The sequence below is a fragment of the Prenolepis imparis genome, unplaced genomic scaffold, assembly GCF_030444845.1.
Source record: "Prenolepis imparis isolate NDT839.2.m4 unplaced genomic scaffold, iyPreImpa1.0 SCAF_9, whole genome shotgun sequence".
Lineage (NCBI taxonomy): Eukaryota > Metazoa > Arthropoda > Insecta > Hymenoptera > Formicidae > Prenolepis > Prenolepis imparis.
The window spans coordinates 14925727-14948285 of record NW_028141167.1 but is presented as its reverse complement, the minus strand read 5'-3'; the positions used below and the strand labels follow the sequence as shown (position 1 = coordinate 14948285).

At 34.6% G+C, this 22559-nt stretch overlaps 3 protein-coding genes across 10 annotated transcripts in view; 1 reads left to right on the top strand and 2 right to left on the bottom strand.

The window, feature by feature from the left end:
- The window catches only part of Psr (bifunctional arginine demethylase and lysyl-hydroxylase PSR), a 4740-nt gene extending 705 nt beyond the window's left edge, over window positions 1-4035 (top strand). For 3 of the 6 annotated variants that reach the window (XM_083047205.1, XM_083047204.1, XM_083047203.1), the window contains 6 exons: window positions 1-92; window positions 282-487; window positions 1260-1542; window positions 2290-2645; window positions 3455-3687; window positions 3876-4035. The exon at window positions 1-92 is cut by the window's left edge. In XM_083047205.1, coding sequence (XP_082903331.1) covers window positions 389-487; window positions 1260-1542; window positions 2290-2645; window positions 3455-3687; window positions 3876-3903 — 999 coding nt within the window. In that variant the 5' untranslated portion in view covers window positions 1-92; window positions 282-388 and the 3' untranslated portion in view covers window positions 3904-4035. Of the gene's footprint in view, window positions 93-281; window positions 488-1259; window positions 1543-2289; window positions 2646-2720; window positions 2763-2803; window positions 3688-3875 lie in introns of those variants that run through there. The other 3 variants (XM_083047201.1, XM_083047207.1, XM_083047206.1) reach the window with 3 other exon arrangements.
- On the bottom strand, window positions 3050-17688 carry Klp31e (kinesin-like protein 31E). Of its 3 annotated transcripts, none has more exons than XM_083047199.1 (16): window positions 16847-17688; window positions 14533-14917; window positions 13017-13463; window positions 12803-12911; window positions 12510-12713; window positions 12120-12424; window positions 11629-11866; window positions 10528-11429; window positions 9098-9447; window positions 8811-9002; window positions 8325-8444; window positions 7085-7253; window positions 6845-6950; window positions 5787-6338; window positions 5427-5697; window positions 3050-4523 (listed from the first exon to the last, which is right to left on the bottom strand). In XM_083047199.1, the coding sequence occupies exons 1-16, from the start codon at window positions 16879-16881 to the stop codon at window positions 4442-4444; spliced, it is 4467 nt and encodes a 1488-aa protein (XP_082903325.1). In that variant the 5' UTR covers window positions 16882-17688; the 3' UTR covers window positions 3050-4441. The 3 variants fall into 3 exon arrangements, with proteins under 3 accessions (XP_082903325.1, XP_082903326.1, XP_082903324.1); XM_083047200.1 differs by having other exon boundaries at window positions 3050-5221; window positions 8811-9005; window positions 16847-17686; XM_083047198.1 differs by having other exon boundaries at window positions 8811-9005; window positions 16847-17686.
- A 2706-nt stretch (window positions 17689-20394) lies between these two features.
- On the bottom strand, window positions 20395-22429 carry Aimp3 (aaRS-interacting multifunctional protein 3). Its single transcript, XM_083047208.1, has 4 exons — window positions 22229-22429; window positions 21827-22036; window positions 21657-21752; window positions 20395-21559 (listed from the first exon to the last, which is right to left on the bottom strand). Exons 1-4 carry the CDS (start codon window positions 22313-22315, stop codon window positions 21428-21430), a joined length of 525 nt encoding a protein of 174 aa, XP_082903334.1. The 5' UTR covers window positions 22316-22429; the 3' UTR covers window positions 20395-21427.
- Window positions 22430-22559: the final 130 nt, after the last annotated feature.

Here is a 22559-nt window from a genome sequence, read left to right as displayed (position 1 = left end):
TCACATGTATAGAGATATTGTTATCAGACCTTCTGGCCGGCAAGATAAGACCATTTTTTGTTAGCTGAAGCCACCAAAACCATTAAGAACAAGTAATCCAATTTTTGTTTCCAATCATTCGCTAATTTAATGCACACATATCTCTGATATGATATGTGTTGAATATTTGTTGACATTAATATCCTCGTGTAATTTAGGATTCCAATAAAGCTAGTTTAAATGACAATCGAAAGGAGAGACTGAAGATTAAAACTGTTGAAGGTTTATATTTATGTTTCTAGAGCTTGCCAATGAAATTGCGTGGACCCAGCACAATTATAGTAAGAATTTTCGAAAATTTTGGGAATTTGAAGACAATGCCGAACGAATCAATGAATCCGAAGTGACTATGGAAGATTTTGTGGAAAAGTACGAGAAACCTTACAAGCCTGTGATAATACGAGGTGTTCAAAACGCCTGGAGAGCCCAGCACAAGTGGACTATAGAGGTTGGTTCCTCTTATCACAATATTTTAACATATAAGATAGGCCATTTTAATGTCTCACTCAAAATCTTTTTTCCAACATCTTTAAAAAAAAATTATAAAACCTAGGGACGCATTCAGTTCCTCAGGATTTGAAAGGAGCAAAGGTGACAGATTTACTAAACCAGGTGGTGCTAGGTTCTAGGCTAAATCCAAACATCTAACTAACTACAAGAGTGAAAAGATACAATGGATCATTATGATCTAGGTGTCGTCGGGAACTGCAATAGCACTACTCACTATAAATATACTATTACTACTATTTTACAAAAAATGTTTTGCACACAAGTTGTTTCGAATATTAGTGTTCCAATGTCGACAAGTACTTATAAAACAGATGTGAGGTCGAAGCATTTTCCCAAATACACGAGCATATAGTCCCCTTTTTAGCAGTTCTAAAATTATTTCTACACAATCCCATCATTTTGATCGGATCTATTATTTCAAAATGGATAATCCATTTTGATCTCGTTAAAATGATTTAATACTATTATGTAATAACTATTGAATATCACTACCGAAAAATAAAATTTAAGGAGAAAGTATCTCGACATGTTTGTGGAACACTAATATTTCAAAATTAAAAAACTCATGGAAAAATCAAGAAAACCTTTAACTAATACTAATAATTAATACTGACGAGACCTACAAAAACAATACTAACAAAAATTTATTGTGTACAAAATTCTACAATATTCTTAATTTCTAAATTCTATTCTTATGTGTATGATTTCAGAAGTTAGCAAAGAAATATCGAAATCAAAAGTTTAAGTGCGGAGAAGACAATGAGGGATACAGTGTAAAAATGAAGATGAAGTATTATGTTCGTTACATGTTCGATAACGAAGATGATTCTCCCTTATATATTTTCGACAGTTCGTTCGGTGAACATCCAAGGCGAAAGAGGTTGTTAGGTGATTATATAATTCCTAAATATTTCCGGGATGATCTTTTTCATTATGCTGGAGAACACCGTAGACCGCCATATCGTTGGTTCGTTATGGGTCCTGCAAGATCTGGTGAGTATTTTGGAACTAATATAGTATAATAAACCTTTTTCTTATTAAGGCTCCTGCATACTCACTGCAGCCATCTTGAATTGATGACGACAGAAGCGAGAAAATATACCATAAAAATTCTTGCAACTTACGCTAAAATAAAAATGTTTTTCAATAAAATAGGGTTTGTAACCGATAGAACCGACTTGTAAAATATACCGAAAACTCTCCTTTTGTTTGGGTAAGCAATAAATAACATTATATATGTCAAATTGAATTGAGCCTAATCAAGGACGAAAACCAGCTGTTTGACAGGTATCGAAATGAAATAAATATTTGCTTTCACATATTAAATTATAACAAAATGAGAGTCTTCGGTATATTTTAACACTATAACAATTACTTTAAAAATAGAAACACTGCACTAAAATGATAAATGACGCTGTAAGTCGCAAGAATAATTTATGTCATTTTCATGCTTAATAGTTTATAGTTTTGCCAAATGTGGCGCTGTCGTACAAATTTTACAGACTTGGCAATCGAGTATGCAGGAGCCTTAAGAATCATTAAGATTTTGTTTCATTAAAGTATATTATATCTCTTCTTACTTTATAATAATTTTGGAATAAACATCAAATAAAAAATTATTGTAATTCAGTACATATTTCAACAAAAGTCACATAATATTGCTGTGTGTATCACAAGCATTGAGTAAGATTATTATTTGTACACTACATATTTCATTATCGTAACATAATTATATAACAGGTACAGGAATACATATAGATCCGTTAGGTACCAGTGCGTGGAACGCATTAATTTTTGGTCATAAACGTTGGTGCCTATTTCCTACGCATACTCCTCGTGAGCTTTTGAAGATAACCGCGGCCGAGGGCGGTAAGCAGAGGGACGAAGCTATTACGTGGTTTTCTATTGTATATCCCCGCACAAAGCTGCCATCATGGCCGAGTGATTGCCGCCCGATAGAGATTCTACAGGTTCCTGGCGAGACCGTTTTCATTCCCGGTGGTTGGTGGCATATTGTCTTAAATCTTGATGAAACCATAGCGGTGACACAGAATTTCTGTTCGCGCACTAACTTCCCGGTAGTTTGGCACAAAACGGTAAGAATCTGATGCAAAATGTAACATGTCTTACTCTTCTTTTTGATAATTAATTTTAAAATATTATCAAAAAAGACTTGCACGTGTGATTTAGCGATGGGAATTTGGCGATAAAAGGTACTTACAAGTCTTATTAAGTATTATTTCGAATCTTGCAGGTACTCAATAATCTAAAATTCGGATACAACTGTTTCTAGATTCGATTAGTTCGCAAGTACAATATATGAAATATTATTTCTAAATATTTGAGTATTCAAATCCTATAAAATCCTAGAAACTATTGGATTATTGAATTTGACTCGAATTTTTAACTACATGTTGAACTTGATTTCATCTCTAAGAGCAATGATTCTCAACCTGTGGTGCGCGAGGTATTCGAAAGGGGGGCATGAACAAAATGCAGATTAAAGAAAAAAATCTATTTATTGAAAATTAAAACAAAAACATAATATACATTCTGAAACATTCAACTTCAGCAATATGTAAATTCATATTGTGATTAAAATTATAATTTTCAATATATATGTTTAATCTCAACATTAACAAATAATCTGAAAATATATAGTAATATACATATCGGTATTGTGTCTAAAATTATAATAATTTTCAATAAGTCAATTTATTATTTTTGTGCTGTCATTTTTTATGTTTCTTCAGTGTCTCGACACTGAAGAATTCCAAAAGGAGTGCAAAAAAAATTGATATTAAAAAAGGGGGCACACATGAAAGAAGATTGAGACACACTGCCTAAGAGTATTTCGGTTCCTGCTTGTAATTTACGTAACACTAAGCTGCTCGTTGCAAAATAGGTGCGAGGACGGCCAAAATTGTCGCGGAAATGGTTAGAGGTACTCTGTGATAAAGAACCTGAACTGGCAACATTAGCAGAGACCATAGATGTCAAAACAGACACCGGGGTCGCCAGTGATTCCTCGAGCGGTTCTTCGAGCAGTTCGTCGAGTAGTACTAGTAGTAGCCAATCCGAGGATAGCGAGGACGATAGTGGTCAAGAATCACTCACCGCGCACAAGAAGAAAAAGAGGTATCAGAGAAGCAAAGATCTTTCTATGAATTAAAATTCTATTAATTACAATGGGCTTTTTTCCTTCTTTTTTTCTATCTATATATATATATATATATATATATATATATATAATTGATTTATTTTTCGTAGTAATTGTGGCTATATAATATATTAAGGCGTCTAATACTGTTTTAAAATTTTCACAGAAGAAAATTGAATAACAGCCAACCCTGACAATATCCAGTATTTGGAACCTACAGAGACCTCAGACTGTACAGTATTAACCGACAATTATTGTTTGTACTAAGAATAAATATTCTAATTATTATGATTACGACTATATCTTTATGTTCATAATAAAATAAATATTAGATAACGCATAGTTCTTTTTTTTCCTTTCAGATAACATTTTATCTAAATCCTTTTAGCGTATTTAGGCGTATGATAATGCACATCATTCTTGTTTCAGACGGATTTTCTTAACATTGTAAGTCAATTCATTCATATCTTGTTAAATATAACATGTTGTCCTACATATTTTAATTATCACACATTTACCTAACATTTATATTAAAAATATGCAGAGTCAAAGAATATAAAAGTCATTTGTGGAGAGTATATTCTCAATAATATTTAAAAAAAAAAAAGGAAATTGATATAATAGCAATGTATAAAAAGTAGTACAAACTAAACGTAACGGATGATCAAGTGCATTATCATTTAAACTGTATAATTGCAAATTAAATACAATATGGTAGTGGTACGATGCGCGTTAGCTTTTCAGTGAGTTGCTCCTGTGGAAGGTCCTTGTATTCTCTCGTTTACAGTAATTCCACAATCTCACAGTTCCATCGCTTCGTATCGACACGATGACACCATGCAAAGCACCAAAGTGAAGTGAAACAACATAGAAGCAAGTAACATATACATATAAATTAAACATTCATATATATACACATTAAAATAATAAATATTTATGTAAAACTGATTATTGAATAATTTTGATTCTCTCGACTAGCAAGAACGAACTTATATTGTCTTTCATCATGAAAAAAAATGTATCTACAAAGTTAGGCAAACAAACGATCTCGTATATCTCTAATCTTTGATTCTCCTCAAAGAGAATGTTTAGTTTTTAATTTTTGGCAATTAATCACATTGATATAATATGTCGATATAAAGTGCAATAAATGTAAATGTAGACTTTTTCAAGTCTGTAGAATGTATTTGCGCGTTTTTACTTGATTTTAAAGCATTTTCATAAATTATAATATTGTATAAAATGATCCAATGTATGATAACATTCGACGAATGTTATAGACATGATGAATATGGCTCTATCGTCACATTATAATGTGGAATACATTGTTACGTTAAACTCTGTTAAGTAAACATGCGCATTAACAAAAGGAAAAAAAAAAAAAAAAAAAACAAGCTAAACGCACAACACATTGACGTACAAGCAAAAAGCAAATAAAGTTAAAGGGAAACTGTGGAGATAGACATAGATAATGAAGTATCGGGTATACGCCACAGCTTCACCTCTCCAGAGCTGAAATCAACATCCGAGACCGTTATTTCACCTGGAATATCGTGGCATCGTCCATAGCTGAACCCGAGTAATTCTAATTCAATCTGTATACTAATTTAATCTCATAATTGATCCGCGAGCTGTATAGTAGCTGCTAGCATTGTTAAAGATCCTTTTGGACGTCGCGGCCGAGTGTATAAAATATTTAAATATATTTTTTACTTACTTGCTCGCTGTAAATATGTGCTGTTGATTGGTCGCGATAGCATTGATAGCAGAAGTGTGCGCCCGAACCTCCCCGATTGGGGTGCATTCTCCCGAATGATCCCTGGGAACAGACCATGCCTTGAGAATACCACCGCGACATCCTGAGATCATCACAGAACCGTTGTTTATTGTGCACAATCCTAGGATCCAATCTTTATGGGCGTTATTGAGGGACTGGACCAACTCCATCTTACTTAGGTCCCATCGTTTGATGCACATATCTCTAGAGCCTGAGAAATAATTTAGATAAAACATTTTTTTTTATACGTTTTGATCGTACGACACCTGTAGGTAACTGATTGAACAAAGGAGAATGTACCGGAGAATAGGGTGGAACCAATCGTGGCCAAACATTGAACCCCATCATAGTGCGGTGGCGCTAAGCTGATGGGCGAGCCGGACATATTCGGCTCGGCGAGAGATATCAGATGATCCTTGCTGCCTGCTATCACTCTACTATCCTCGGCGACAGCCAGACACATTACAGCCGCTGTGTGCGGAGTGTTCAATCTAGCAGTATATGTCAATTTACGAAGATCCCATATTCTGACTTTATCGCTGGCTGCTGTGTACAGCTCCTGCTCGTCCAAGCTGAGCGCCAAGTCGTTGATGGTCGTTTCTCCTACAGGAACTTGTAGTATTCTAGACGGAGTCGACAACGCGATCGGGCCGGTCTGGGTCTGACCAGAGGAGAACAGCGTCTTTATGCAGCTGCCGGCTCTCAAGTCCCAGACTTTAACATACGCCGAGGACACGCTGAATAGAAGTCGATGCGTGGTGGAATATTTCACGGCGACCACATTATTCGGATGTCCGCTCAAAGTCTGACGCTCGATTCCTGTTTCTAAATCCCATACCTTCACAGTGCGATCTGAAAGTTCGCGAGGTAACATATTATTTTAGCTGTACAAAATTATATTCATAAATAGCAATGAGATTAAGCATCTTACAAGTTTGCGAGGTTTCAAACTTTCTATTACTTCTATATATATTTTTAAAAAAAGAAAAAACCAATCTTTCAAGTAGATTCGAACCTGGTTCGAAACAAATTCGAACTCTTTTTCCTAAACCTGCCTTTTACAAAAAAATATCATAGATGGCGTCACTTTCGAGAAATTTAGTAATTATCATTTTTTTTAAATAGAAATGGATTTTTTGTTTTCAACAAAAGTAGTAGGTCTCGTCGAGCCATATCCAGCCTATTAAAGGTTTTTCTTGATTTTTTCATAAGTTGTACAATTTTTTACAAATTTTGTAATATATTAGTGTTCCGCAAACGTGTCGAGAGGTAGTGATATTCAATATAGTTATTACATAACATAGTATCAAATCACTTGATGAGATCAAAATGGATCATCATATTCACATTCACATCACCTTTCGAGCCGCTGAAGAGTAAATCCGAAGTTACACATATAGTGAGGACAGCTTTGCTGTGTCCTTCTGCTACGTGGGAACATTGCAAAATAGCCCGCGGTTGCACCTGGCGGAAGAAATATATTATTTAAAAAAAATAATAAAAACTGCCTCAGAGAAGAGAGCAGAGAATTAGAATTCTAGAGTTTTTTTCTTATCTCTTCAAAGAGATCTCGTTATTTTGCTCTTTTTTTCTTTTACCTTGCCCTGATACTGCGAAATAATTCCTTTCATCGGTTGTGGCTCAGATGCGATCGGTTGTCTACTCGCGGTTAACCTTGAGAATACGTTTTCTTCGCGACTATTGAATCGCCTGTACGTGGTTGGGGATCCAGGAGGCGAAGATACATCCATATGGGCTACCTGTTCCCTGAGTAGGTGCGTTTGTTATGTTAGCGTGTTAGTAGTCAGCCGGCTAATATAAGTGTGAAGCTAATATAATTAAGTGAAGCTAATATAATAATAATCATAATCGATAAAAAAAATTATATAAAAATTACATGCATGCGAATCAAGAAGAGGTGCAGTAAAGTATTATATTAATAAAGCTTTTAACATAGCACAGGGATAATGCGCCCAAATCAAACACAATTATTAGCTTCAGCCATTATATCGAATGCAAATTTTATACTTGGGAATCTCGAAAGGAGATTTTTCTATCGTATTTACGTATTTCTTATTTCAATCCTCGTTATTTATTTCTTTATTCTATATTACAACTCTTACACATCTATATACATCATATTGAAGATATGAACATTTTGTGTATAAATAATTCTAAATCTAATCTTTCCTTGTAATCGTTAATAATACATTAATATAAAATGAAAAGTCGACTGGATGAAGCGTTATGTTATCAGATTCTTTGCCAAAATATATATATTATTATATAAATTTATTAAAAATGCCGTTCGTGTATAAAAGCGAGATTTGTATGAAAATAAAATTTTAGCTTTTTTATGTACTACTATATCGTATATATCCACATATAAAAAATCCTAAGTATTTTACAATATACATATATATGTATATATAATGCTTAGAAAATATTTTATTGAATATCTTAATATTTGATAAGCTCAGAAATATTTGGTAAACAATATAACGGATGCTTTCCTTGCAATATAATTGCATCTGTGCATTTTTTCTGTCATAACAGTAAGTCAATCTATCTCGAATTTTATTTCTCTTACTTCTCTAAAATCTGCAGCAACAGACATCATTTCGCGCTTACGCTCACTTTACTGTATGTACGTGTAAAATAATTAGATATTATATTTCTGTAGGCACGAAATACTTGTACTTGATTTCTGTATTTCAACCAAAATAAAGTTCCTATCTCGAGGAAATAAAAATATTCAATAGTGCATGGAGCAGAGCGTCAAGACAAATGTATGCAAGGAATACAAGAACAAGAATGTGCTGCAGTACAATCACTCACATGGAGCCTCCACCTGGATGAATCGGCCGTCGTAGAGCCCTGGGCGAAGTGCTGTCACGACGACTCAAAGTTGGCGATCCGCCAGTATTGCCATGCTGATTTCGCGTTAACACCAGTCCCCTGGTGTAAAATTTAATCAAAGATAATTACACGATTTTTCTACTTTCACAAGCTAATATAAGAACAGAGTGTCTACTCAAATCTTGTAAAAAAATTCTCTGATCTTTCAGGTATTTTTGCGTAAAATTCTATGAAAGACCCCGCACAATCCTTATTGTCAACAAAAAAAAATTTACATATTTTAATAAAAACTTAAATATTGCAAAGATATGTTAGACATACGTTTCTTAAGTGTTTAAATGCGATTTGTACTTCCCCAAGTAGCAAACTGACGTCATTAAACATCAAAATGATGTCATTTTGACGTCTAATGGCGTCATCAACATCAAAATGACGTACGCTTGCTACCTGGGTCGGTCTACTTACTTTAGGCTACCTGGCGCACTAGGTACTCTGGTAAGAGGGTGATTATAGTTCTGATTTTGATCTTCCGCTTTCGTCATATTCTCGGAACTAACGTGTACACCGTAGAGAAGTTCTTGCGGCTGCGTTGTTCTTCTCCTGACCTTGCTGTTGCGTTGTTTCTCTTCACCGAGTATGATTTGGCTATAGCTTTCGCTGCTGTACACAATACACAAGATATCAGTGAAACGATGATATACTCGAAAAATTATATCTCGAGAAAGAATGATAGTTTGACCTATTCGACTCACTTGTCGGGAGAAGAGCTTCTTGAGCTGGCCGGACTATAAGTCGATATATTATTCTGATTGTTGGTGAGAGACAAAAGATCTCGATCGCGTAAAACGTGCTCGAGCAACTGATGCTGCACGTCGCTCTCTTGAGCGACCTGATTCAGCCGTGATTCCATGTCTCGCACCTCGAGCTGTTTCTGCGCAGCTATGCAGCTTTGCTCTACGGTAAACGCGAGCATTCGTTGTAGCAAGTACTGCGCTTCGTCCACTGTACGAATCGTAGAGATGAGCGCTTCGACACCGGGTTCACCTTCCGCCTCACCGTCGCCCATTTCGACCATATCCCGTTGACATTCCGCGATACTATCCTGTAAAATTAAAAAAAATATATAATATATATAGTAGCAAAAATGAAGATGAGAGAGAGAGAGAGAGAGAGAGAGAGAGAGAGAGAGAGAGAGAGAGAGAGAGAGAGAGAGAGAGAGAGAGAGAGAGAGAGAGAGAGAGAGAGAGAGAACACAGAAAATAATATATTATATCTACTGGATATCCTCAATGTCTATTAGGGATATCCACAAATATACAGAAAACAGCTAATTAGATATGCTATAGATATTCAAATGTCCGTCATTCGAGATCTCATATAAATATCCATAAAATATCTACATAAATATCCATAAGATATCTACATAAATATCCATAAGATATCTACATAAATATCCATTAGATATCCTGACAATATCTAATGGATATTTATGTAGATATTCATTGCATGTATATTGGACCGTTGGCGTGGTCGGCTACGCCCAAACTTAACGCCAGACACTACCGTGTCTGTTGATATTCATTAGATTGCATTTCTCCACTAAATATGGATATATGTGGATATAATATGTGAATATCCAACTAGATATTCGTGGTAGCTCTTTGATGGACATGGATATGTGGATAATATATGAATATTCAATGGATATCCTTGGAGATTTTTAATGAACATGGATAGGTGGATAATATATCCACAAAATATCCTTAGTAGATTTTCAGTAGACATAGATATGTGGATAATATATCGATGCCTACAAGATATCCTTGGTAGATTTTCAGTGGACATAGATATGTGGATAATATGCGGATATCTAATGGATATTCTTTGTAGATTTTCAGTGAACATGGATGTGCAGATATTATATGGATATTTACTGGATTTCCTTGGTAAATTTTCAGTGAGCATGGATATGTGAATAACATAAGCATGGATATCCAGTAAATATCCCCGCTAGTTATTCGGAAGATATAGACATTTTAGACATCTATTAGATATCTATTTGGTTATCCATAGTAGATATGGACATTATATAGATATGCAGATATTCAGTAGATCGATTAAATATTTAGCTCTGTGCGGGAGAACAATCGCATTAAAAAAGATTATCGTTATTAATTATTACCTGCAAGTAACTGATTTTACTCCGCACATTGTCGATCTCTTCGTCGATATCGCTGGTGTCGCCTCTCGCGGTCGTAAGTTGACTTCTATGCTTCTGAAGCTTCTCCAAATCCCTTCCCAACTCCTCTCTTTCCTGAAGCAGCCTTTCCATCTCTCTCTCCGTTTCCGCGGCGGCTTGCTTCGCCAATGCTTGCTTGGTGATCGTCCTCTCGAACGTCTGCCACCTTTGCTTCAGTGCTTTAGGATTGAGCGGCCTAACTGGTGCACGACCGGCGGCCTTCTGACTCAGTCCTCGATCCCTCTTTCGCAGAGCCGTCACTTCCTCCTGCTTACGCCTAAGTACAACCTCCTTCATTCTCTTGTCCGCCTCCAGCGTTCTGATCACGTTCGTGTGCCTGCGACTCTCTTTACGTAATTGAGCTATTTCTCTATTGCGTCTCAACTCGTTTTCCTTATGTCGTTGCGCTTCCTCCCGCATTTTATTCAATAGCTTCACCTTTGCCCGCTTCATTTCCGAAAGTTCGTTTCTTAGACCTCTCAATCGATTCTCATTCTGCGACTGATTCTTCAGCAACCTCGCGTGCTCCTTCTTAGCGGATTGAAGAAGTCGCACTTCCTTCTGCATGTTGGCGAGCTTCTTCTCGTACTCGTCGCGTAATTTTTTCACCTTTTCAGTAGGCGGTACGGGTTGCTGTTGCAAGGACAGCAATACTTTATCCCTTTCTTCTTGCGTGTTTCTAATACGAGTCTGCAATTGAGTCAATTTATCCTCGTAATGCTGCTTCATAGTTTGCAAACGTCTCTGGGAGAACTCAAGCTCTTGTATCAGACGCTGTTTAACATCAATGTCGGATGTCAGCGCCTCTAGCTCGCGACCCATAGCTGCTTCTTCTTCATCTTCTTCTGTAAAAGTATATTTTCATATAAATATATATGCTTTTATATCCTTCCCTGAAGAGTTACACTCCTTTAACAGGAGAGATGAAAATTAGGTTTTCATTTTTTTCTCAAATTTTGGACATGTTAAAAAAATGAAATGTAGTGGACAAAGTATTTCTCAAATAGCTTATATATGTACAAAAATTGTAACATTTAAACGTGCCTTTACGATCCGAGTCATCGTCGGAATCGTCCTCGCTTACAGAATCCTGTGCATTCTCCGTAACGTCGATTTCTCCTTCGTCTACTGATTTGGCGGTAATGTTACCACTGTGACTGTATTGTTCCTTCAAGGCTTTCAACGTTTCCATCTCTTTTTCGACATCCTTTTTAGCATCGATTAACACAGACGCGGAATCAGAATGGAATGAACTATCCCCATATGGATTTGCCGCACTAACCTAATTAATATTTCGTTAATATATCAGTCGGAAATCTTTAAAATCTTCGGGAGAGACCCAAATGGACACAATGCGATTAATACAACCATTCATATATATCAAGTGTTTAGGATAACCAGCACGCTTGACCAATCAGAGAATCCTGTATTCAATTGATCAATAAACAATGTGTCCAATTGGGTGTCAACCCCAATCTTACGTCTTTTAAAATCTTAGAACTTATTGTTAGTATAATGTAATATAAGTAATATACCTGCATCTGTCTCTTTTTTAACTGCTGATACATAGCTTCAGCTTCCAATAAACGAGCTCTCAATTCTTCTATTTCTTGAACGTAGCCTTGTACCAAACTGGTCACCTGTTCATCACCTCCACTTGTTGCAGCTACCCACTGACCCGTTGCCTTTTCCGCCAATAAGAGAACATTCTTAGCAGTTAACGCTTCAACCGTTTCCGAAAGCGCTTTCACTCTGGTTCGCAAACTCTGCAATTCGCTATTCAACATTTGATTTTCATGCCAGGCATCGTTAACGCCATCTTCACCAATGACTCTTTTGCCTAAGAGAAAAAAAAGGGAATATTGTTACTATTATACTGTGTTGTTCAGGTAACATTATATAGTAGTTTTCTATCTTGAACGTACCTTGTCTATATTCCATCAATTCCAATTGAAGCTGTTGAATTTCTCGTCGTAACGAAGCGATCGTTCGCGAACTCTTGTCCTGGTTAATAGTAACTTTATTCTTTATATTTCTCGCTCGATTTGCATATTTTAGAGTACTTAGGGTTTCCATAAAATCTCTATCGCTCGGTGATACGCACGCTATCATAACAGTTTGGCTATTTCCTGCAATAATCAATTGAAATGTTTGAAGTTGCAAACGTTTCATCAGATACATTCGAAACATCTTATATCTGTATTACAAACTGTGTTACCTCCGAGAGAATCTTGAAGTAATCTGGTCAATTTTGAGTCTCTGTATGGTATGTGCGAGGCTTTTTTCGTTTTATCACCGAGAGCGGAAATAACATTACCCAACGCCAACTGTGAAGAAGATAAAGAACGTAAAACATCCTCTGGACACGTTTTTTTTTGGACATGCGTGCTGTTAGGGTAGTTAGGTCCTTTTTTTTTTTAGAAAAAACTTACCAATCCACAGTTTATGGATATGCCTTCCTTTGCTCGATCGCCAGTAGCACCAGTTCTCTTCAGCCTCTCGGAACCGGCCAGATCGACAAAATGAAATTTCGCGGTTAACGTTTCAAATTCGTTCGTCAGCTCGACGCCGCTCGTGTCGACATCCGCGTCCGGATCCTCAACCTTGATGCATTTCTGCTGTTTGATGTATAACGTAAATATCGCGTGCGATCTCGAGGATTGCGTGTTCATTTGCGTGGATCCCGTTGTGCGGGACAACGCGCCCAATCGCAGATATTCCAGCGCTTGTTCAGGACTGGTTACTACGCGCGGTTCCACTCCGGCCAAGTGTATATTACCCGCTGTATCCTCGTGAATACGCGCACCACCTCTCGGCCCTCCCGGCTCCAATAGATCTTTCAAATCTTCGTTATATAATTCCAAAAACTGTGCTGTAACCTGATGACAAGAAGAAAAAAAATGTATAAATATATAAATTCAGATAGGAAACGAGTTAATAAGAGTCAAACACAGATTGGGTGCAACAAATTTGTTTTTAAATTCTTATTTCATTTGAACGTTTCGGTTCTTTCTTTGGACCGTCTTCAACAGATCGATTAGCAAAAAAAGTCAGTACTGTCTTGTATATCGCTAAGATCAGGACATTCGCTTCTTGTTCTTTATCTCGTCTTCGATCGCTTTGAGGACTTATCAAGGATGTAGGACGAGGATGAGTCGACTCGTTAATTTTAATTCTAATTCTAATTAGAATTCTAATCTACTCAGAAGTTGTTAGCAAATTGGCATTAACTGTATCTATTAGGTTTGTGATTTCCAGCAGATTTTACTCACAGAATCCGGTAGATTGGCAGCAAAAACCGAACAAGAGCTGTAAATCCTACTCGATTTCTGCCTTCAATTTGCTGTCGGATTGTGTCAGTAGGCTTTGCTCGGTTTTTGGCCCTAATCTGCCAACTTAATCGATAATAGCAATTTTTGTACATTTTTGCTAACAATAATTTATAGCAGGCACTTATAGCAACAAAATCTGTTAGAACAGACTTGATTGACTGGGAATGTAAGAACACGTTATTCAGAGTGTCCAGAGTTCCAGGTTAAAGTAAAAAAATTTATAAATGCAGCTTTTTAAAATAAATTTCTTTAGCGTATGCGCTTTCTAATGTTTTCTATTCATACGATTACAAAGGAAGCGATTATATATGATTGCTAACTTGATCAATCAGCGAATTATCGATTTCGTGCAATATACATAAGAGTAAAATCATCAAAGACACAATTTATGGAAAAATTCCCCGAGTCCGAATAAAACTCCACGAGATTTAGCCGGATTTTTCAAGGTAAAAAAAATTCCCAACAATCCAGAGAATTTTCCAGAGAGTAACCCTGTGATCATTAGGTTTTTTACTCGAACATTGGAAGGAAAAAGATAACTCTGTGCAGCTAATTTAGCTAAAACGAACAGACCTATTGTATATGATGTTAATAGAAGAACACTTTTGGAGTATACCTTAAATTCCGGAGGCATTTGCGCGCGTTCCTTCGCGCGTTCCTGCTTATCCACTATCCCATTGAAGAGGTGTTCGATGGCTCTGGGTATAATTCCGATTATATCTTCGTCAACCTCCACGTCGAAACCGGTGCCCATGGTGTAAGTTTTGCCGGAACCGGTCTGTCCATAGGCGAAGACAGTTGCATTGTATCCGTCCAGTGCGCCTTCCACGAGACGATTCACGCACGTTTCGTAAATCGCCGTTTGATCCGATTGAGTATCAAAAACATAATCGTAAGTAAAGGCCTTGTCGGGTCCGAGGAAAACCTGCGGCTCCCCTTGAGGTACTTGAGTACAAATCCTGCACATATCGATTACTTCGCGAGCTACCTGAGGCCTTATTCTGCAACAAGCAATCAATTCTCATGGTGAAGGCTTTTTGCCAATTTGTCAGATCGTTCTGGTATTCTTAATATGATGTGTGTGGTGTAATAAAATAAATAATAATAATTATTATTATTCTTATATGCGGCTTATGAATAATCATATATACCAGGTGTTCCATTTTAAAGGACCCACTCAAATATCTCATTGTCAGAAACACTGCGTTAAATCGAAAAATGTTACCTACAAAAGTTGTAGGGTTTCGAGGGGGACATAACATAGTAATATTCATTTGACCTTGGGCGGCGTCTCCAAGGTTAGTGAAAATTAACCTTAAGTGAAGGTGAGAATGAATTTTGAAGAAAATAAAAAAATGCTTCAGATAAAAGTTGTTCAAATTAATTAGTAGAAAAAGATGTTATAATAAAAAATATGCGTTTCCATTAAAAAAATTTATTCTCACCTTCACTTGACCTTGGAGACGTCGCCCAAGGTCATATGAATATTACTATGTTATATCCCCCTCGAAACCCTACAACTTTTGTAGGAAACATTTTTTGATTTAACACAGTGTTTCTGAGATATTTGAGTGGATCCTTTAAAATGGGACACCCGGTATATATAAGCCTATTATCCCTTTTTCGACGTTGATATCCAGATATCTCCTCTATCTTCTAGGTCTAGGTCGGTCTAGATAATAAAAGTTACCAGTGTGTTTGCTGTTATCTAAATAAAATTATAGATGATTATCTAGATAATTTATAATTTATAATTTTTGCATCATCTTATCTTTATATAGATAATAAAAATATCTCTATATCTACATCTTAGATGAAAAAAAGTATCTTTATTAAATTATCTGTAAGAATAATGTTCAGATAATTTTTGATTTAGAGTTCATAGCACATAAAAATACTTAAGTAGTAGAACTTAAGCAATAAGCGATAAAAACTTACAAATAAAAATATATGAATATATTTTTAAATCCTTTTTATAATTTACATTTTTTTTATAACTGTGTTTATACATATAAGCGGTCAAAAAATAATATTATCTGGAAGTTCTAGATGAATCGTCATATAATTTTATTTTTTATAGATATATTTAAAACAAAATCTTCATCTTATCTAAGGTAAAAATCTAAGCACAACACTTTAAGCTACCTTAAGTTTTGGTGCATTGTACCAGTTTATTGTTTATTTATAAATTAATTTTAAAAAAACATAAATTATTATAAAAACAAATTTATATATTGTAAATTCTTTACAATGTTGAAAGTCAGTTACGCGTACATCTGTCTCGGAAGTTGACGCGTTTCCTTAAGGCAAGTTGGTAATTAAAAGCCCACGCATTCGTATCGTAAAAGGAGATGTTTGGAGATCGGTATTCGCGCAATATCGGTCAGATGCTCGAGTTTGATATATTCAGATTTCTCATGCGAGAATAAATCTCCTTTTCCCTCTATATTTTTCTACCAGAGTGATGACAGAGAAAATTATTCTGAAATTTGATACTCGAAAATTGCATTATTACGCGATCGAATGAGTAACGCGAGACAGAGAGAGAAACGCTTTTTTTCCTCGGGTGATATATCCCTGACGTTAATAATTTCGACATAAAAGAGACGTTAAATGTGCGATGAGATACAGGATGAGAAATATAAAAAATGTAAAAAAAAATAAATAAAAAATAACGTATATTGTAACAATACAAAAGAGAATGAAGAATGAGATGAAAAATATAAAAAAAAAAAAAAAAAAAAAAAAATTGTAACAATTTGCTCTTCAAAAGAGCCAAATTATTCTCTCGTAGTCTAAACTACGAGAATACGAAAAATACATCGAAGAACAGATTCCCTGACTCGAACGACTAAACGTCATCGGCTTTTTGGGCTGTTTAGGATGGACTACTTTGCTCCTTTCTTTCAAAAGTACATGTATTTACTTACCGTACGGCAACACGTACGCTCGAATCGTCCGCCATCTCGTTACGTATAATTATTAGCGGACAATTGAGGCAGGAGTCGAGAAGACAGCTTGGCTATTAGGCTATTAGGCCAGAACTACCGCACCGAGGAGGTACAAACGTTTTATATCGAAGGCAAGGCGGTTACTGGTAACTCTCCGTTGTGCGACAAATATGCCCACGATATGATGTTGTCCCTGCGCACAACGCGTTACTGAACGCAGCGACCGTGAAAGACTCGGCAATCTCGGCATTCCTCATGATTACGCGAGTGAATGCGAAACATCGCTTCTTCTACGCGAGATACATTATTCGTGGGGAAGCGAGCCATTGTGCGTATATGTATGCACGTAGTATGTACACATAACGATCGGTTGCCGGATAATAGCGTGGAAATGTCGAGAGCTCTCTGTGTCTTTTAATCACCTGTCACGCGGTATCATTATTGTTTCTATAGTTTGTGCGGTAAAATTTATGGAGGCTCGCGCGTGCTGAATGAAGTAATCGTTAAAAAAACGACACAGCATGGTTACGAGCACGAATAAGATGCAATCGAGATTTATGTACTCCGTACACCGTTATTGACAAGTCTTATCTCCAGTCTGGAGATAATTGAAGAGCGCTAACATTATCAACCATTGCTTGCATCGTCGGTAATGAAATGAGGTCTGTTCTTTTTGGCTGAACTGGCTGCACTAGTTCAGAGTTTATCTTTTTTCTTCAAATATAAGGCTTGTTTTCTATTCCTGCACTGATGAACTGGTGCAATAAGTTAGAATGAGACAAGTATATTTTGTCTCACTCTAACTTATTGCACCAGTGTGCACAGTTCAGCCAGTGCAGGAATAGGAAACAAGGCTATAGAATGAAAAAGATACCCTCTGAACTAGTGCAGCCAGTTCGGCCAAGTTCAGCTAAAAAGAACAGACCTTTTTATCTCTTTCTTTCCAATGTGGAGTGAAAAGGATAAACTCTGAACTAGTGCAGCCAGTTCAGCGGAAAAGAACAGATAATAAAATAAAACGTTTGTTTATTATCCTTGGAATAGCTTTATAGAAAATTGCATACTTTTTGATAATGAAATAATATTGAGCAATATTATTTGTATTGTTAATAATATTTTGTCAGTATTATTGATGAAAAATAGATATTAGACGTTTGGCATTATTGATGCCTTCCCATCCATAGACATATTAAGATAGACTGCTTATGAGGCAGTAAAACCGGGAGTGGGGGCGTCCTCCTGAAGGAAAGAAATGACCTGGGTTTCTGTCTTCTTCCAATAAACGTGACTTTTATGACGTAATCTGCGCACCAGTATGCGCAGTATACCATTAGAAGAAGACAGCAAGCCAGGACTATTCGTGTTGTCTTTTTCCCTCAGGAGGACACCCCCCACCACCTTATGAGCAGTCTATATTAGGTTTGTTCTTTATTGCTGAACTTTCTGCACTAGTGTACACTAGTGATACCAAAGCACAGTATACTTACATATAGTAGGGACAGTCCTTTGTTCTCAAATCAGCCGCGCAGATTTGCTTGCGCATCGTAAGCGACCATTTTTATAAGTCATGCCAATCCCGTTCAACATAAAGAACCCAATAACTCCATTACTGTGATTACATTTATAGTAAAATATAATCTGTAAAACTACAATACTATCATTTTGATTTCGCGTTTTATGCAATATTTAATTTTTATTCAGAAAAAATGACTATAAAATAATATATCAAAAATATTTCGCGCAAAATTGTTTTAATAGTAATGGGTACAACAAAAATATTGATACGGTGCTGCAACCTAAAGACATGGCGGACTGCTGAAAGGTCAGCTGAAAAAGATCAAAGGTTCTGACGCTGTGTGTCCCTACTGTATATAAATATACTATGACCAAAGCGTTCTTTATTGCAGTGCAAGATAGCACTGGTCCGTTCTTTATTGCAGTGCAACGAATTTAGTGCAACAGTTCACTGTACTCGTTGCACTGGGTCTTGAGGAAGGACAAGCAGTGCAGGAACTGATAAGTTCAATAATGGTGGCGAATTTAATTTTATAAATAGTAATAGAAAGTAAAGTTCTGCGCAAAATAGGGAAAATATTGGGAATAAATATTAAATATTAAAAATAGAAATTATTTAAAAATAAAAGCTAATTTTGTGTATATAAATTTTTTGAAGAAATATAATTAAGAAATAAAGAAAAATTGAAAATTAATGTATTATATTGACTTTTTAGGAGGGACAGAATTTCAAGTTCTTTACAAAGAGATTGATTTTAATTGTGATACTGTAAATTGTACTGCAGCAAATAAATCAATATTTATTAAATTACATGAAGATACAAATATGAATAACATTGAAAACAATATAGAAGAAAATATACAAGAAAATATACAAGAAAATGAAAATGATAAAGAAAATACAGAAATATTTGCATGGACGGATGCTAGTACCAAATTAATTTTATGTTTATATAAAGAAAAAATTAATTTAGTTATAACTAGAAAAATTAAAAATAAAAAAGTTATGGCATAAAATATCAGACATTAGATTTAGGCCCTGCGCACAATAGGAAAAATATTAGGAATAAATATTAAATATTAGGAATAAGAATTATTTTAAAATAATAAAATCAGAAAAACTCTAATATAAAAATACAAATTCGGGTATAAAGGACTCTTAATAGTTTATTAGCCCTTACTAATCCTTTATACTCGAATTTGTATTTTTATATCAGAGTTTTCTCGATTTTATTATTTTAAAATAATCTCTATTTTATTATTTTAAAATAATCTCTATTTTATTATTTTAAAATAATCTCTATTTTATTATTTTAAAATAATCTCTATTGTGCGCAGGGCCTTAGATCTTCTTCATCTGAAGAATCTAACAATTAATTTATTATTACGTGATGCGTGTTGATCATTACACTAAATGGCACTGAAACGTTCTTTATACTTGCTTACACCATATGTGTCTTGCTATTTTTGATTCGGAACTATCTTCAGGGGATCGATTGTTTATCACACAATTGGATAAAAATGATAAAAATTAACAAATTTATTAGGTTTAGGCCCTGCGCACAATAGAAAAAATATTAGGAATAAGAATTATTTTAATAATAAAATCGGAAAAACTCTGATATAAAAATACAAATTCAGGTATAAAGGACTCTTACGAGTTTATTAGCCCTTACTAGTTCTTTATACTCGAATTTGTATTTTTATATCAGAGTTTTTCGATTTTATTATTTTAAAATAATTCTTATTCCTAATATTTAATATTTATTCCTAATATTTTTTCTATTGTGCGCAGGGCCTTAGACTTTAGACTAATAAAATAAAAAATTTTCTAGTAAATTCGCTTATTTTTGTAATTTTTACCCAGTTGTGTGATACTTTGGTGGGAAAGCATTAATGATGCCGACTATCATACAAGGATATATTAATTATTTGAATAAATAAATAAATATTATATAAATTCATAATTATAATTTATTAATATATGTATAATTTCAGTTACCAGTTTGGAGGAATTACGCAGGACATCAAAGAATTCAGTAGATCTTAATAAAAATACTTAATAAATGGAAGTAAAGCAGCCGAATAATAATAGAATAATAATTCCGTTTTTAAAGGAAATAAAGGTCCTTGCACAATGCCAGACAACAGGCAATAGAAACAGGGAATAGAAAATATCCACTGAATATACCTAAATAGAGTTGATAGAAACAAAAAAATAGAAAAGAACTACTCAAATATTATTTCATAATTCGTGAATATGTATAGTGTTTTGAGTTTGATAAATATCAATTGTAATATCATTAAGGATTATAAAAAAATTATACTGACAGATTTGAATACAGATTATCCAGTATGAATGAATTATACTATAATTGTGTAACTCTATATAAATGTAAAACTTTTTATGTAAAGAAAGGTTCATCACCCATATCGCTTAGTGCTTTCCGTACAACATCTATAAATCCATGTAGATTGCAATTTTCTATGCGAAATTAACTCTATATCCAGTACTTTCAATCAGAATCATAATACAATTACCAATGTCTATAATCATACAAATATATTAATTGGATTTGTAACTTCTTGTGTATATTAGAGATTAATTTTCTATTTTTAAAACTCACTTTGCATTGGAAGTTGAAATCATACAACCAAAATTTCATTTAGATGATCATCTATATAATTTTATTTAGATAACAGCAAAAACTGATTATGAACCTCATCACTTTAAAACCAAGTGACGATGGATTTTGCTTCGCATAGAATGTTGCAAATCTATATGAAATCGAATATAATCACTTTACTAGTGCATATTAAATTTTACATGCTTTTTCCATCACAACACCTACTCATATTATTTATTTCATTTCTCTGTATGATCCCCTAACTTTTTACTTATTAAAAATCTTATACTATCAAGTGACAATTTTTACTTTTCAAAGCTTCATTTTCAGATAAAAGAACATTAAACAATTATATTTTTATCAACATATAAATTACAAAAACTAAACCTTTAGCCCTTTTTTGGAATGTCGATTTATATTACAGAAATAGGTGTAATAAATTAAAAGATATCAGATCCAAATCTCGTCTCAATCTCTCTTCTTGTTGAATATTATCAAACCATCTTGATACATGTATGTACTGCACTTTCTCTTGTTGGTTTAATCCTTTCTATAAACAAAAAAGCAAGGGATATGCAAATTATACAGATCATTATTTAGAACTTGTAAAAAACAATGTACTATATATACATATATTGATTAATTACCATTATAGAATGTAAGATGTAATACAATGCGACATCTGCAATGGTCTTCTCTGTACCAGTTATATATGGTACATCTTTTAATACTATATTTAATTCCTACAATCACAGAGCATATCGATATACTATCTCTTGTCTACTTTAAGTATAGACTATGTGTATCGTGATATTACATTTAATACTCTCTTGGCATTGACAGGAAGGTCAGCATGGTTGACGCATACTGCGACATACTCCAACCATTGTTGCGTCAGAGCCTGCACTTCTTTCTCGCTACAGAACATATTTGAACATTTTGAATTCGCTACTAGCGCTTGTATAACAGTACTGAAACCCTGAATGGGTGGCGAATTTTTTCCACATTCTGGAACGAGTACTACAACCTAGAACAAAAGCACACATATGTGGCTATTTCAATAAATTACATAAAAATTTGTTAATTTTTTAATGTCATCTTGGGAGAGAACATTCTCTTTCGTGGAAAATTTAATTAAGTTTTACACATATAAGGGAGAGAACAAAGTTATCAAGCTTTGACATGCTGACTAAATATTATAAATAATAATAATGCTCACATTTTTATTAGAAATCTCTAGCTTCTTTGAAGGAACATCGAGATATTGCGCTATTCTTTCTACACATTCGATATTACATAATCCCATGATGAATCTAATGTAAATAAAATGCAATTTTTGATACAAAAGTTGTAACTTTGCTGTAGCAACACCGTCAAAAATTTGCCATATGTACTCTTTCGATGAACAGCTGAGAAAAAAGTCGACTTAAAGGCGATTCGATGTTTCGAGAATATCGCAATATCGCTCTTCGATAGATTTCAAATTGTAGGTCGGAAAATCGTTCTCAAATCGTTTCAATTTTTTTTATCGTTATATTAAAAAATAAAGT